The following is a 17,489-nucleotide window of genomic DNA, read 5'->3' as shown; positions in this document are numbered from 1 at the left end:
AAAATATTCCTCAGTATGTAATCAGTAATATTGCCGAAGTCACTATATACCTAAAAGTAAGGATTTCAAGAAATCATAACACGAAAATTATCAAAGGGAGAATATTGTCCCCCGTTTTTAGGTTACCCCCGAAGTAAACTTTCAAAACTCCGATACACGTGTCTTCTTTTTTAGCCCCTCTTTCATAATCCTTTGAAATTTCCCGGTAATTATTTTTTGTGTTGCATAGTGTAATTTTCTGAGCAGATGTATGACAGTATCCAAGTATGCGAAATGAGAATAAATACAAGGTGAAAAATTTTCAAATAATAAAAAAAATCTTAAAAATCCATGCAAAAATTATTCTTTAAAAAATCCATGCTGTTGTAGCCTCTCAAAAGTTTTTCTTTCAAATATTCACGCTGTGGGCACCTCTCAAAAATTGTGCTTTACAAAATCCACGCTGCAATAGCCTCCCAAAAATTATGCCTTAAACAAATTAACCAATATTTCGCGGCGTTACATACTCTTGAGGCCACACAAAGCTATAGTACCCTGACAACATAGTTGTGTAGGGTCCATTGTGGTCACAATCCCTGAAGTTTTCAAATCTCCTTGTTTCCTCGCTCCTTTTTCCTTTACTTTATTTTAATCCCCATCAATGTACTAACAATAATCAAAACAACTACGCTCTTATCCTATTTGAAATGTATTGGTCTGATGACAACATGCTGAGCACCATTGTACCGAATGAATGAACCATGGAAATGTTTATTTGCTTAGCACCATATTTTCCAAATCGTTATTTAATGTTGTGGCTCATTTTGTTCGGCTTGTTCATTTATTATTTTGTTTTTTCATTTTTTGGTTTCAGGCCTCTCCGATACAAAACTCCATGAAATTCTATTGGATAATAAAGAAATCAAACTCAGCTGGATGGTCGATTGGTACAAACAAGAGGTTCTCTTCCATCTACAGAATGCCTTCAACGAACAGCATCGATGGTTTTATTTGGGCTTTTCGAAACGTGGCGGCATTGGAGATGCCGATATCTGTTTTTTTGAAAATCAAAATGGATTTTTCAATGTGGTTACGGACACCTACACCAGTTCGGATGGTAAATATGTACACAAGGACTATCAACAGGATTGTGTACTTTTCAAGATGGATGAATCGACATTGGCGTTTAAGCGAAAGTTTGATACATGTGATCCGTCGGATTTTCGTTTTCATGTAAGTGTTGAAAGACTGGTTTGAGTGGGAGAAGTGGGTGTTTGTAATGTAAAGCCTCTTCGAACCAGATGTGGCTAATTAATTTCAACATGTTTTCTATGTTTTCTTTCTTTCTTGTTGTTTTTATCGTTTCTTGTGTTTTGTTTGTGGCTTAACAGGAAGGTACAATGTACATTATGTGGGCAAGAGGTGAAAATGAATTGGAATTGACCGATTATCAATTTCCCTTCCCAAATGTGTCTACCCATGAGTCTGGCATAAAAATGATGCAACTGTTGAGAGCCGATAAAATTCTAATACCAGAAACGTAAGTAAGAAAATTATTTGTTTATAAAATAGAAATAGGAATGTGTTTTGAGATTAGAGGGAATTGGTGGAGATTTGTATATAGATTCCGCACATATTTTGGTGCGGCTTCTCAGACGGACGGACGGATGGACGGCCATGCATAAATCGACTCTGAAAGAGATTCTATGCATATTCTCAAATCATGGGTCTATCTCGATTCACAAACATATGCACAAAAACATAATAGTCTGTACCACAGTGTGGTGAAGGATATAAAAACATCAATAATGACCAAAATTTCCGGGTAGACCCCATATAATGGTACACCCATTATCCTGTATATGGGGGTTTGGGTATGTTTTCAACGGAAATCGCTCTATAGCCTGTACCACCGTGTGGTGAAGGATATAAAAACCATCAATAATAGTCAAAGTTTCCAAGTAGCCCCCATACACACATTATCCTGTATATAGAGGTTTGGGTATGTTTTCAACGGAATTCGCTCTAATTGGATTTATGGGGATTTAAAATGTTCCTACAAAAATTATCAATTTCACACAGAACGACACCATTCCATTTTTGGTATTTTGAAGACTTGAGCCGCATTTCCAGACGATGTGGCTAAAATTTGGAACAAAGGGTTCTGGAAGCGTGGCTTATATACAAGTTTGTGCGGTGTATATATAGGTAAAAGTTTTGACATAAACTTTCCAATTCTTTTCCTGTAATAATCAGTGACGAAAAAAATAAATTAAAAAGTCCCGTTTAAGTGCCTGTAATTTTAAACATTTTTTTTCGGAACATGAACAACCACCATAACATAGTCCCCATATAAATGTCCCTATCGACTTAAGGAATTTTGAATGCACCCCACGTGGCGGAGGGTATACAAACTTCGGCCCGACTGACTCTGGATTTTTATTCCCTTCAACACACTGTGGTACAGGGTGTTATGTCTTTGTGCATATGTTTGTAACAGGCAAAAATAATCGAGATAGACCCATGGTTCCTTTTGAGAATATGCATAGAATCACTTTCTGAATTTATGCATGTCCGTCCGTCCGTCTGTCCATGTTAAATTGTAAACAATGTACAGGTCGCATTTATGATCCGAATTGGATGAAATTTGGCACGGCTCATTTGTTTGGCCCAAGGACGAACCATATTGAAATTGGGAAAAATCGGTTCAGATTTAGATATAGCTCCCATATATATTTTTGTCAGATTTAAGGTAAATGAGGTACCAAAGTCCCTAAATATCTTTCGGTTTGCATGAATTTGGTACATCCGACTGAAATAGGTCTAGAATGACGTGTGCTAAGTTTCGTGAAAATCGGTTCAGATTTAGATATAGCCTATATATCTTTCGATTTGCCTGAAATTTGCTATAGCCTACTGAATTAGGTCTAGAATGATGTGTGCTAAGTTTCGCCCGATTTAAGGCACATGGTGCACCGAAGTCCCTATATATCTTTCGATTTGCCTGAAATGTGCTATAGCCTACTGAATTAGGTCTAGAAGGAGGTGTGCTAAGTTTTCTGAATATCGGTTCAGATTTAGATATAGCTCCCATATATATAGTTTCGCCCGATTTTAGGTAAATGGTGCACCAAAGTCCCTGAAAATCATTTGATTTGCACGAATTTTGGCATAGCGTATTGAATTACGTCTAGAATGACGTGTGCTAAGTTTCGTGAAAATCGGTTCAGATTTAGATATAGCTTCCATACATAGTTTCGTCCGATTTTAGGTGATTGGTGCACCAAGGTCTCTGAAAATCATTCGATTTGCACGAATTTCGGCATAGCGTATTGAATTAAGTCTGTAATGGTGTGTACACCTCCTATATATATTTTCGTTTAAGTAAGTTGTGCACTAAATATCCACAGCTAGGCCGATTGACACAACGTATTGAAATTAGTATAAATTAATATCTGGCAATTTTTCTTCAAATCGGTTCAGATATATAATTTCGACTTATTTATTGAGATTACATTTTAAACAGTGCAGCATATCGAATAGCGTGTGTCAAGTTTGCTTTAAATCGATTTACACAAATCTGTCCCACTGTGCGCAAACGACTCTAAACTTGCCCAAACTCCTTGGTTTTGTAAAATATGTCATTTATTTTTGTTTTGAATCAAAAATATTTGTTTACATAAACAAAGGTTTGGTCGTAAGTCACTCGAATTCGTTCGTTTAGAATTTTACAAAAACAGGCTGTTAAGTTCGTTCAATTTCATGTCAATATTCCTTCAAAAAGGCGACGTCTTTTCGGACGTCGTATATACCCAAAGTGGTGAAGGGTATCATATAGTCGGCCCAGCCCGACTTTACTACTCACTGGTTCAACTTGTTGTATGATAAGAAGTGCTAATCTTCAACTATTTAATAATGTTTTCTTAAGTATTCTCCTGCGGCTGTCAATGCAAATCACCCAAATTAAGATGTGTGCAACGAAGGATAAAACTCTACTTAAGAAAAATAGTTGACTATGAAAAGAAAAAAACTTTTTATATTGCCTCTCATTCTCGCATCTGCTACAGTGTCGCTTTTATAACTACCCGTTACAATTTATTAACTCTGCTTTACATTTTTTTGTTTTCTTTCCATTTATCTTCCTGTCGTTTCTTTGGTGCTGACTGCCTCTGGTGCTGTTGTTGTATAGTGACCTGAAACAAGTCGAAATACGACTAAATAAAGTGACAGTGCCGGACAAAGAGACCACTTATTGGTGTCACATACAAAAGCTCGATAGTTTCCTGCAGCAAAAACATCACATTGTTCAATTTGAACCTATCATTACGACACCGGGTCTTGTCCATCACATGGAGGTGTTTCACTGTGAAACCGACTGGGACGTTGAAATTCCGCTCTACAATGGTGATTGTCAACAGATGCCCGAACAGGCGAAAGTTTGTTCGAAAGTTATTGCGCTGTGGGCCATGGGCGCCAGCACGTTTACTTATCCGCCGGAGACTGGCTTGCCCATTGGTGGCAAAGCGTACAATCCTTATATACGTCTCGAAGTGCATTTCAATAATCCAGAATTTGAGAAAGGTAAGTTGGGAGGGGTGGTTGAAGAAGGTGATCACCATGGCGAAGCATCAGCATCATTTTGTCGAAGTGTGATTCATTTCCATTGGCATATTGATGAAGTACGCTTGGCAAGGATAAACGAAATGTGCTGAGTAGTAAATAATTCGAGATTTATTTTTGTCAACGATGTGGGTGGTTCAAATACACTCAAGGAAAACTTGTGGAACTAAAAAAATAATAATTAAATAAAAAATAAAAACAAATTCTCACCTATGGAAATGATATGATAATTTTTAATTAGATAAAGTGAATAATGTAACCATTTGAATTAAATTTTTCTTTGAGTGTATATCTCACTTTTACAATCCAATGGCAAGACGTAAAAAATCCACTCACGAAAAACATCATCGTCATCAACATTAATTTTACTTTAGTTAGCGAAAATTTCTTCATTTATTTTATTGCTGATCTCCCTTTGGCATTTGTTTTTTTTTTCAACTCGTTCTATTTTTTCTCCTTTCACAGGTCACATCGATAGTTCAGGAATGCACATTAAAATGGTTTCCAAGCTGAGGCAATTTGATGCCGGTGTCATGGAGTTGGGCCTAGAGTATACCGATAAAATGGCCATACCACCGGGCCAAGTGGCATTTCCTTTGAGTGGTTATTGCATTGCCGAATGCACAGAATTGGTAAGTAGATGGACGGATGGATGTAAATTGGCAGGGCAAATGTTAAAATATTCTCACAGAAACCTATCGGGTCAATTTTTATTTTCCAACTTTGGGTAATTGACATTTGTGTACGATGTTGATGAAGCCATTTGTGCATATTAAGAGTGTGTAGGTGGTGGAAAATTACATGCCACAAATACACATACATACAAATGTACACACCTAGTTGACTTTTGTTTGCTGTTGGGTTTGGAAGCCATTCATGTGTGTGTTATGTTTTTGTTTTTTTGGAAATAACATTGCTTGCAAACAATTTTTACACTTTACTGCGTTTCTGAAATGCATTTTAGTTAGCCTTTGATATGATTTTTCACACAGTATTTAAATTAGTTTTGCAAATTTTTTCTAAACATTTTTACATGGGAAATATTTTCTTGTAATGGAATTTATTCGTGAGGGGTTTTTTTTGTAGCAATTAACAGGATATTCAATAAAATGAAAATATTTTTTATTTTATTATTTAATAATTGACTCAGTTCAGAAATGTTTGTTTAAGTTGATATGACGAAAACTCGACCAATGATAAAGTTCCATATAGAGGTTGGTATACAAACATACATAGTAGGAAGCGAGCATTTTTAACACTAGATTGCCGAAGGCAGTCATTTTTACCGTTTCTCAATTTCAAGTACAAAAACAATTGTGTATATTATGACACAGCTTTTTAAAATTTGGTGACTTTTTGTACCACATAGAACTACGTTTATTAATCATAGTAGCTGCTTCCTCCCCTCTTTCATTCCTCGTATTCACATACATATATTGTCTAAAATCGTTCATTTTGACCTCTTAAATAATGAAACTACTTTTATTATTGTATAAAGTAAATGTGTTATATGACCAGATCAGTAGAACAACATCGAAACCCGTTGGCTACTCTAGAAACACAAACGAACACACAAATCGGGAAAAAAATTTTATATCTCCAGTCGATTTCACTCATAGAGTAAAGACTTCCTCTTTTTCGAACATTTTGTCCGCGCTCTTATTTTTCAAAAGGGGAAACTCGAGAGCTCTACCACCGAAAACAAATAATAACAACGTTTTGTATGATTGTAAATAATGTAAACAAGTGAAAAAGCTGTAAGTTCGGCTGGGCCGAACTTTGGATACCCTCCACCATAGTTATATTGACCGGTACTAGAAATGAAATTTAGGGAACATGCCAAAAAGTGGACCTATACCGACATTTCTAAAAACGGATTATGTAAACCGTAATACAGATTTCAGAAATTTTTAATGGATAATTATACCCTCAGCCTTATGGGTAATGAGGGTGTATACACTTTAACACGGTGAAAGTGTGCCTCATCGAAATATTGGTTCTAGACCCCATGTTCCTTTGGACCAAATCCGTTTCAGAAAATTAAGATTTCATCCGAACTTTGCCCATCTTATTATTTCTTCCAAGCTTAGTTCAAATTCGAAGATGGGGAATATCGGTCCACTCCTTCTGGAACCTCCAATCAGGGGCTAGGTCTAAATGCGGCTATAGGTCATTACCGAACCTTACGTTCTAATTTTGTATCTCTCTATCCTCCGCAGGTGAAATGATTACAAAAGAGTCTTAAAACCAAACTCAAAACGCGCAGCAAATGCGACTACCCCAAAAAGGGGGCGAATATTAATAATTTTGGGTAGGGAGATTTGTTACCATATACGACTACAAAATACAAATTTGCAGCAAATTAGGTTGAAAAACTAGCTCAAGAACCCCAAAATACCGAAAATTATATGGGGGCTAACCGAAAAAATATGGGAGCTATGGCTAAACGTGGACCGATGTATCCCATCTTGGAACTTGACCTGCCTGCAAACAAAACACAACCATATGCAAAATTATCTCAATTGCTTCAGAAGATAGCGTGATTACAACAGACGGACGGACGGACAGACAGAATTTTACCCTGATCAAGAATATATATACTTTATAGGGTCGGAAATGAATATTTCGATGCGTTACAAAGGGAATGACAAAATTAATATACCCTCCATACTATGGTGGAGGGTATAAAAATATTAAAAAAATAGGTAAAAAAATTCTTTACACAACAAAAACTCTTTCAGAATGAGGTCATTTTGACCGATTTTAGGCAATATAGGTATATACAAAATTTCCGTCTTTCTAGTGTTAAAAGAATATTTTTGAGGGAACTTCATAGATACAAGTGCGGATGTTGTCAATGAATATTTTTTGAGTGATATTCAGAGAAAGAAGTGTGATTTTTTACGAAATTTTTTGAGTACCCTTGGAGTTGTAAGTGACATTTATTTTAAAGAAAACATTGATAGTATCTTCACCACACTGTGGTACAGGATATTATGTCTTTGTGCATATGTTGGTAACAGACATAAAGAAACGAGATAGACCCATGATTCCTTTTGAGAATATGCATAGAATCACTTTCTGAGTCGATTTATCTTTAGATGTTAAATTGTAAACAAAGTATGGGTCGCATTTATGATCCTATTTGGATGAAATTTGGCACAAGTTTCTTAGTTGGCCCAAGGACGAACCCTATTGAAATTAGGTACTGACTTAGATATAGCTTCAATATATATTTTCGTCCGATTTAAAGTAAGTGGTTTGGTTCATTTCATCCACAAAACTACGAAAAAGGAATTGGAGTCTTCTTTGGCCAGGACCCATTCTACATGCAAAATTGCATGACAGTGTTTACAAATTATAATGGACAGACGGACGGGCACCCATGTCTAGATCGACTCAGCTAGTCGTGATATGACAATCGGTATACTCAAATATGGGTCTAGGACCAATATTTTGCGGCGTTACAAACTCTTGGGCCTGCACAAGCACGTCATTTAAACAAAAATTAACACACGTCATTCTGGAGTCAATTAAATATGCGGTGGAAATTTTGTGCACATGAAAGAAAAATAATCTCTTTGGTGTACTAAAATCTGACAAAAATATATATGAGAGTTATATATAAATTAACGGATTTAACCATAACACAAATAATTATAAACTAAATTCAATATCCTCAATACGTCACATATCTTATAAATGTTTCAAACATATGCTCTTTGGTGCACCATTCATTCAATCAGAAGAGAATATATTTGGACACTTCCACAGTCACTTACACGACTTTCAGATGCAAAATCAAATCTTAAAAAAATTTCAAAATTCTCCCTTCATACTTTTTTATAGAACTTTAGGAGTACTATCAGTGGTAAAAAAATCGAGAGCCTCTAGTTTTTAATTTTTGAGATAAAAGCCACAATAGAGCGGTCACTCATGCGACTTCAAATATACATGAGTTTAGACATCACTACTAATAATGGGAAAACTCTGTGAATTGTGTAAATATTTTAAACTTTTAATATTCATTACAAGAATAAGAGATACCAAGCACTATTATTGCACTTTCAAAAATTGAAAATATGGCATATTCTTTATTTGCCAAGGATTTTTCTCGGTCACTCATGCGACGTAACTCACGCGACATTGTTGATTTTGCAGTTTTTATTTCTGGAGTGTCTGCATTTTTAGTCATTAAATTTGTATTTATGCTGTGGGCTGTGCAAAATTTCTTCTCATAAATGCTTTAAAATGGACAAACAGACGGAAGGACTGACGGGCATGCATACATCGACTCAGAAAGTTATTCTCTACATATTCTCAAAAGGAACCATGGGTCTATCTCGATTCCTTTTGAATGTTACAGAAATATGCACAAAGACATAGTATCCTGTACCACAATGTGGTAAAGGATACAAACAGCCGTTTGTCTTATGACCACAATTCTCCGATTAACAAAATAGTTAAACAAATCTGAATGTAATGGCATCTCTTGAATTATTCGATGATTTTCAAAACCCCAAATAATTTTGCTATTCCGGGTTCAAGTGATATAGAGAAAAACATTTTTCCATAAAATTTTGGATATTGTTCCGTACATTTGACACGTGCTCATCAAAACACCCCATTTCGGTACTTTGAAGTCCCTATATTTCTTTCGATTTGCACGAAATTTTGCATAGTGTACTGAATTGAGTCTAGAATGACGTGTGCCAAGTTTTCAGAAAATCTCTTCAGATTTATATATAGTTCACATATATATTTTCGTCCGATTTAAGGTAAATCGGGCACCAAAGTTCCTATATATCTTTCGATTCGAAATTTGACATAGAGTACTGAATTAGGTCCAGAATGACGTGCGCCAAGTTTCGAGAAAATCGGGTCAGATTTATATAAAGCTCCAATATATATTTTCGACCGCTTAAGTTTTTTTCGATTTTAATTTTTCAAGATTTTCAATGGGCTGGTAAATCAATACCAATGCTTGTTAAGGTTTGTAACTTTGCCCATATATATATTTGAAGATTTAAAAGAGAAGAAAAATAATTTACAAAAAAATTGTGTTGTTGTCTTGTTGTTGTTTTTTGTAATTAAAAAAAAACTCCCCATTTTAATGGCGGGCATAATAACTCCTCACTGGAACATCGGAATCCGAAAATTCTAACGGCGTTAGAAAGAGTACTCTCGTATGAACTAGGATTATTGACCTCGCTCTAAAAGTAACAAAATGACGGACCTTTGAAAAAATATTTTTGTAAAATCATGTTAAAAAATATGGAAGGTCTTCACCGATTGGCTTTATCCTAGATCATACGAATGCTATACATTCACAGAGAAACGTGTAAAAATTTGGAATCGATTGGGTTATTAGTTTTTGAGTTATCGTGCCCGCCATTCGCAAAAGAGAAAAACGCGTTTAAAATTTGAGAAGCCCTTTAGCCGTTACCTGATGCTGACACAATAAATCGGCTATATCATCAAGAGTTCTTGAGATTTTCACTTAAAATTTTTTAGGGACATTCTTTAATTAGTGTAATTAGTGTAATTAGTGTGGGGGTCCCCTTAATTTAAATTGTGCACTAAAGACCCGATTTTGTACAATGTACTGAAGTTACTATAACCTTTCGTGTGTTAAGTTTTCTTGAAATTGATTCAGATTTACATATAGCTTATATATATTCTTTCGGCCGAATTTAAGTAAATTTTGCACTAAATACCCATAGCTAGGCCGATTGACAAAACTTACTAAAATTACTAAAAAATAATATTTAGAAAGTTTCCTTGAAATCGGCTTAGGTTTGGATATAGCATAGCTTCCATATAATTTCGACCTATTCATGTTGATGGTACACCAAATAATCAATCGGTGCCTGATTAATACATTTTAAATAGTGAAGGATACCAAATATCGTGTGTAAAGTTTGCTTTAAATCTATTTTTTATGTGGAATATAGCCAAAATGGTTCAGTCCGACTTTCTGTTTTCATTTTATTTTTAATTACAATTCTATTAAACAGAAAAACTAACAATTCTTTACTTAAATTTCTCTATTATTTAAATTTCAGGCATTACCACCATCGGGTATTGTTGTTTTTGGCTCACAGCTGCATACACATCTGCGTGGTGTTCGAATATTAACACGGCATTTCCGTGGCTCTGAAGAATTACGCGAACTGAATCGTGATGATTATTATTCACATCATTTTCAGGAAATGAGAAATTTGCATTACAAACCACGAGTTTTACCGGTAAGTTTTACGCAACAGCGACGGTGACTGAGCACCAGTATATTAAACCAGTACCATTGCAACTTGTCCAACTTTTAACCGCAAACAAAATAAGTTTTTTTGGTTTTTCCTTTTCTTGTTGGTAATAGTGGTGGACATTCTTTAGTGGATTTGTGTTTTTTCTGCTGTAAAAGTTTCGACACAATCTGTCTGCTGTGCAATTTTCCTTGAAATAAGTTTTTCTTGCACATTTTGCATTATAAAATCGAGGATCAACTATACAATTATTGTGGTCTTTAGTGAAAAAGCTAGGACAAATTTATGGAAAATGCTGGTGATTATTATGAAAAATTTTGTTTGAAAGTTATATTGCAGATGAAGTAGAAAGACTGTTGTATAAATAAATTGTACAGCTGTTTAAATATTATTTAAAATTGAAAATGCAATTGGTTAATTTAAATGTGTCGATATGGTTAAGTTTTTTTGTTAGTTTTTACACTCCGTTCTCTATATTTTGTATATAATATAATTTATGAAAATATTCTACTATATATTTTCACATTTTTTCTGATTTTCTTTTTCATTATAATTTAGGGCGATGCCTTGGTTACCACCTGCTATTACAATACCATTGGCTATGAAAAGGCTACCCTTGGCGGTTTTTCCATTAGCGATGAGATGTGCGTTAATTACATCCACTACTACCCGGCCACAAAACTTGAAGTTTGCAAGAGCTCTGTATCAGAGGATGCCTTAGAGAATTACTTCATTTATATGAAAAAGTAAGTACAGCAACGACGACGAAAAGTTATGGAATTTAGATTATATTTGAGGGTGTGTGTGTGTGTGAGCAAGTTGCTGCCCTAAAGAATGTCATGATGATATTAATGAGAAGTTGAAAATTTAATGGATACTATTTAGAAAAATGTCACTTTAATTTTTAAACATGAATATTCATTATTTAATAATGAACATTTTTGTAAATAAAATTTTGGTTTCCAAATATGCGTTGTCCGCTATAAGTTTAAAATATGTTTTAAAAATTTGTTTTAAATAATTCATGGGCTTGAAGTTTATTCTATAAAGGTGCCAGGTATGAGCTTTTCATAAACAAATATATTTTTAAGGAACAATAGATGCGGATTTTTTAAATATGCGTGGAATTTTTAAATAAATAATTTTTAAAGGGCTAATAAGCTTAGATTTTCTTAATAAATATTTTTAAAGGATATTTGTAAAAGAACTCATAAGCGTGGATTATTTAAACAAATACTTTGTAAAGAGCCCGTAAGCGTGGATTCTTTAAATATATTTTTAAGGTAATGTAGGCGTGGATTTTTAAAATTAATATTCATAACCTTCACGACTCTGTGGTACAGGGTATTATGTCTTTGTGCATATGTTTGTAACAGGCAAAAGGAAGCGAGATAGACACACGGTTCCTTTGGAGAATATGCATAGAATCACTTTCTAAGTCGATTTATGCATGCCCGTCCGTCTGTTTATCAGTCCATGTTAAATTGTAAACAAAGTACAGGTTGCATTTATAATCCGAATTGGATGAAATTTGATACAGGTCACTTATTTGGCCCATGGACGAAACCTATTGAAATTGGGAAAAAAATCGGTTCATATTTAGATATAGCTCATATATATTTTTGTACGATTTAATGTATATGGTGTACCAAAGTCCCTATATATCTTTCGATTTGCACGAAATTTGGCATAACATACTGAATTAAGTCTAGGATGATGTGAGGTAAGTTTCGTGAAAATCGGTTCAGATTTAGATATAGCTCCCATATATATTTTCGCTGATTTTAGGTAAATGTTGCTCCAAAGTCTTTATATATATTTCGATTTGCACGAATTTTGGCATAGCATACTAAATTAAGTCTAGAATAATGTGTGCAAAGTTTTGTGAAAATCGGTTCAGATTTAGATATAGCTCCCATATATATTTTCGTACGATTTAAGGTAAATGGTGCACCACAGTTCCTACATATCTTTCAATTTGCACGAAATTTGGTATAACCTACTGAATTAGGTTTACGATGATGTGTGCAAAGTTTCGTGAAAATCGGTATAGATTTAGATATAGCTCCCATATATATTTTCGATTTGCAAAGAAATTTGTATCTTTGGATTTGCACGAAATTTGTCATAGAGTAATGAATTAAGTTTTAAATGATATATGCTAAGTTTCGTAAAAATCGCTTCAGAATTAGATTAAGCTGCTATATATATTTTCGTCCGATTTAATGTCAAAGGTGTTCCAAAGTCCCTATGTATCTTTCGATTTGCACGAAATTTGGTATATATATTAAATTGAGTCTAGAATGATGTGTGCTAGCGTTTGTTAAAATTGGTGCAGATTTATATAAAGCTTCCATATATATTTTCGTCCTATTTTATGTAAATAATGCACCGACTTCATGTTAATTCTGCAATTGAGATTACATTATAACAGTGAGGTATACCGAATATCGTGTATCAAGTTTGCCCCAAATCGTTTTACATAAATTTCACCCATTGTACGCAAACTTCTCTAAATCTGCCCGATTGTAATGAAATTTAATATAGGTGGCAGATATTTCAATTTGTATGTGATTGTGTACTAATTGGTTCACATATTTATGTCATATATTTTCCTGGTAACGCCTGTCAGGATACATTATTTGAATATACTCAAAGTGGTGAAGGGTATCATATAGTCGGTCCAGTCCGACTTTACTGCTTTCCTTACTGGTTTGAAGAAGCCAAAGGCGTGGATTTTTAAAATAAATATTTTTTTAAGGAGCCAAAAGCGTGGATTTTTTTAAGGAGCTCAAGGCGTGGATGTTTTAATTAAATATTTATTAAAGGAGCCAAGGCGTGGATTTTAATTAAATATTTTTTTAAGGAGCCAAGGCGAGGATTTAAGAAAATATTTTTTAAAGGTGCCAAGGCGAGGATTTAAGAAAATATTTTTTAAAGGTGCCAAGGCGTGGATTTTAAATAAATATTTTTTAAAGGAGCCAAAGCTTGGATTTTAAATAAATATTATTTAAAGGAGCCAAGGCGTGGATTTTAAATAAATATTTTTTTAAGGAGCCAAGGCGTGGATTTTTAATAAATATTTTTTAATGGAGCCAAGGCGTGGATTTTTAATAAATATTTTTTAATGGAGCCAAGTCGTGGATTTAAAAAAATATTTTTTAAGGAGCTTCAGGCGTGGATTTTAAATAAATATTTTTTTAAGGAGCCAAGGCGAGAATTTAAAAAATATTTTTTAAAGGAGCCAAGACGAGGATTTAAAGAAAATATTTTTTAAAGGAGCCAAGGCGAGGATTTAAGAAAATATGTTTTAAATGAGCTAAGGCGAGGGTTAAAAAAATATTTTTTAAATGAGCCAAGGGGTGGATTTAAAAAAAATATTTTTTAAAGGAGCCAATATTTTTTAAAGGAGCTAAGGCGTGGATTTAAAGAAAATATTTTTAAATGAGCCAAGGGGTGGATTTAAAAAAAATATTTTGTAAAGGAGCCAAGGCGTGGATTTAAAGAAAATATTTTTTAAAGGAGCCAAGGCGTGGATTAGAAAAAAATATTTTTTAAAGGAGCTAAGGCGTGGATTGAAATAAAATATTTTTAAAGGAGCCAAAGCGTGGATTTAAAAAAAAATATTCTTTTAAGGAACCGAGGCGTGGATTGAAAAAAATATTTTTTTTTTAAGGAGCCAAGGCGTGGATTAAAAAAAAATATTTTTTAAAGGAAAATCCATAGGCGTAGACCTAGATTTTTGAAATTAAAAATTTTGTTTAAGGAGACGGAGGCCTGGATTTTTGAAATTAAAAATTTGTTTAAAGGAGACGGAGGCCTGGATTTTTGAAATTAAAAATTTGTTTAAAGTAGACTTAGGCCTGGATTTTTGAAATTCAAAATTATGTTTAAAGGAGACGGAGGCCTGGATTTTTGAAATTAAAAATTTGTTTAAAGTAGACTTAGGCCTGGATTTTTGAAATTCAAAATTTTTTTAAAGGATACATAAGCCTGGATTTTTTAAACAACTAGTTTTTTAGAGGTGCTATAGTTGCGGATTTTAAAGGACCCATAGGCGTGTAGTTTGTAAATAAATAATAAAAATGGGCCGTTGGGGTAATTAAAAAAATATTTTTTAAAGGTCCCATACACGTAAATTTTTCAAATAACTGTTTTTTAATCAATATTTATGATATGTGAGCTAAAATATATTTTCTTTTTCTCTAAATCTTAAATTTCTTGAATATTTTCCCACTCGAATCGGTTTGCACAACAGAATTGGGTGTTTGTGTCCTTGAGGCCACTGGCGATAAGTCAAGGGGAACAATTTAATAATGCAATCATATAATGACGAAGATTGTCCTTTGGCCACAATTTTGAATAATTTGTTCTTGGTTTTGTAGCAATTGAATAATGGCATCGAGGGCGTCATACGCTACACACCCACACCAACTCCCACACATATTGGCATTGTCATTTGCCAACACAATCTCAGCACACAATTACATACACACACACCACCCACAACTACATATTAAAACAACAGACTTAATCTCATGTTTCTTGTTTTGCCTTCTATTTGTAATTCCTTTCTCTCAACACCAAACAGGAAGGAACATCAACGGCACATACATTTGAATGGAGCACGTTCGAAGAATTATCGCAGCATCAAGTGGACACAACCACGGGTCGATCAATTGTACACAATGTACATTGAAGAACCACTTAGTATGCAGTGCAACAAATCCGATGGTTTTCGTTTTGAGGGCTACGAATGGGAGGGTGCACCCATAACAACGGTCCAAATCAAAATACCAATGCAGCGTAAAGTGTGTCCCCACTACAATCCGTTGTGGCTGAAACCTCTGGATAGGGGTGAATGTGATTTGCTGGGCGAATGTATATACTAGGGACAAGAAATGGATTTAAAAGATAACGGAAGATGAGAATATTTAAAGAGAGTGTAAGAGTGTTGCATGATGGCAAGTTAGATACAAATACATGCAAAAACTTAGAACAATATGTGTTTATGCACTGAAACTTAAATAAGAAACAGTAATCGAAAATTATTGTATTTTTGTTTTTAGTTTTTTTTTTTTTTTTTTTTTTTTGATTTCTTCTTTGCTAATCTTTTCTTATTACTTGGTGACAGCAGATAGGTTTTTTGTGTTTTTTTGCTTAGTTTTCACATTTAAAATTCTTTTGGATCGAATTTTGTGAATTATGTTGTGCATGTTTTTGGACTGAATTATGTGGATTATGCATGTTATAAGTTGAAATATGATTTTCCATATACCCAAATTTATGTACGGAGTTCTATATTTGGCACCCACATGCGGGTTCTTTCTTTTTCGTCCACTGGAAATTGTTGAAAATTAAGCCACGGTTATAGTCGAACGGGTCCGACCATATGATACCATATACAACTAATCAGCTGTAATTTGGTATTTAAGGTTTCAACTGAATACCAAATATTCCTAATAAAACTGATTTATATTGGTCCACTTTTTACGATAGCCCTTATATATAGCTTCATCTCAAATTACTGGACCGTGTTTCAACAAATTGGATGTAATTTTATATTTTGAATTCGCATTGAGTAAAACATCTGCCTAGGAAATGTGATCAACTTTAGTCCAAGTTTGCGGGAGTGTACCCGTATCGTACACCCTATTATTTGGAATTTTAGGGCTTTGCTGCCGAACTTTTTCGATATTTTGAAATTCTTTGCCGAATTTCCCCACCTAAGTAGCAATAATTTAACATTCCGTGTTCCTGGGGATTGAAAATCATATTTTGCAAAAAAAGTGTATATAGATCAGTGTTTTTAGGCAGATCCCACATAAGCCCCGAAGATTTTTGGTATTTTTAAAGGTTTAGCCACATGTTCCCATTAATTGGATTGTAATTTGGCACTCCGGGCTCTGGTAGGATGAACAACATCATTGCAGAAGTTTACGTTGTGTTTCTATACTTTGACATGGTACCCCTTATAAAGAAGGTCCTTCTTTATTCTCGATATTAATTTCCTCAGAACAAACAATCTACTAGTAGCCATGTTAAAATGATATAGTATCCACATGAAAATGACACCACATTTTTGTGACCCTGACAAGAGATGGTCCGTCAGAAATAGTGATTTAAATGATATACATTTCCGACGAATAATAAATACGTCTGAAACATCGGAAACCCGTACAAAACCATTAGGTTTGTGACAAAAGAGTTATTAACATTGGTGAATTTGAAAATTTTAATGGTGAAAATATTGAAATATATGACGTTGACTACATTTTATACAGGTATATGACGTTTTTGACGTCGAAAAATTTTTAGCAGTCGAAAACTTAAAAATCGTCAAACGGACCATCCCTGGGCCTGACAAACTTAACCATGTAATAACTTACTTAGCTGGCTCGAGACAGAATATTCGTTCCATTAGCCAAACTCATTGGTATGGACAATAATGTCATTGACCAGTGGTATCAGTCGTTCCATTAGCCAAACGCATTGGTATGGACAATAATGTCATTGATCAGTGGTATCAGTCGTTCACCCTTTATATGCGATGGGATGGAGACTTATTATTTTATAGCTGGCACAAATCGTCTTGTTTCATTTTTTGTGCACGGGCATTCTTCTCAA

General features: G+C 34.2%; 1 protein-coding gene across 1 annotated transcript; it reads left to right on the top strand.

Annotated features, from left to right (window-relative positions):
- Nucleotides 1-853: 853 nt before the first annotated feature.
- LOC133334344 (tyramine beta-hydroxylase) lies at nucleotides 854-15,754 on the top strand (the record flags this gene model as incomplete). Its single annotated transcript, XM_061542634.1, has 7 exons — nucleotides 854-1,212; nucleotides 1,371-1,519; nucleotides 4,169-4,560; nucleotides 5,065-5,231; nucleotides 10,665-10,847; nucleotides 11,421-11,608; nucleotides 15,454-15,754. Coding segments are annotated over 7 exons (1,739 nt in total), but the record flags the coding sequence as incomplete, so codon positions are not given.
- Between the last annotated feature and the right edge of the window lie 1,735 nt (nucleotides 15,755-17,489).

The sequence above is a fragment of the Musca vetustissima genome, unplaced genomic scaffold (genome assembly GCF_032173495.1).
Source record: "Musca vetustissima isolate MV318-11 ecotype Yass unplaced genomic scaffold, APGP_CSIRO_Mvet_v1 utg4646, whole genome shotgun sequence".
Classification (NCBI taxonomy): Eukaryota; Metazoa; Arthropoda; class Insecta; order Diptera; family Muscidae; genus Musca; species Musca vetustissima.
The sequence above is the reverse complement of the archived record's forward strand: the minus strand, read 5'-3'. Positions and strand labels throughout refer to the sequence as shown.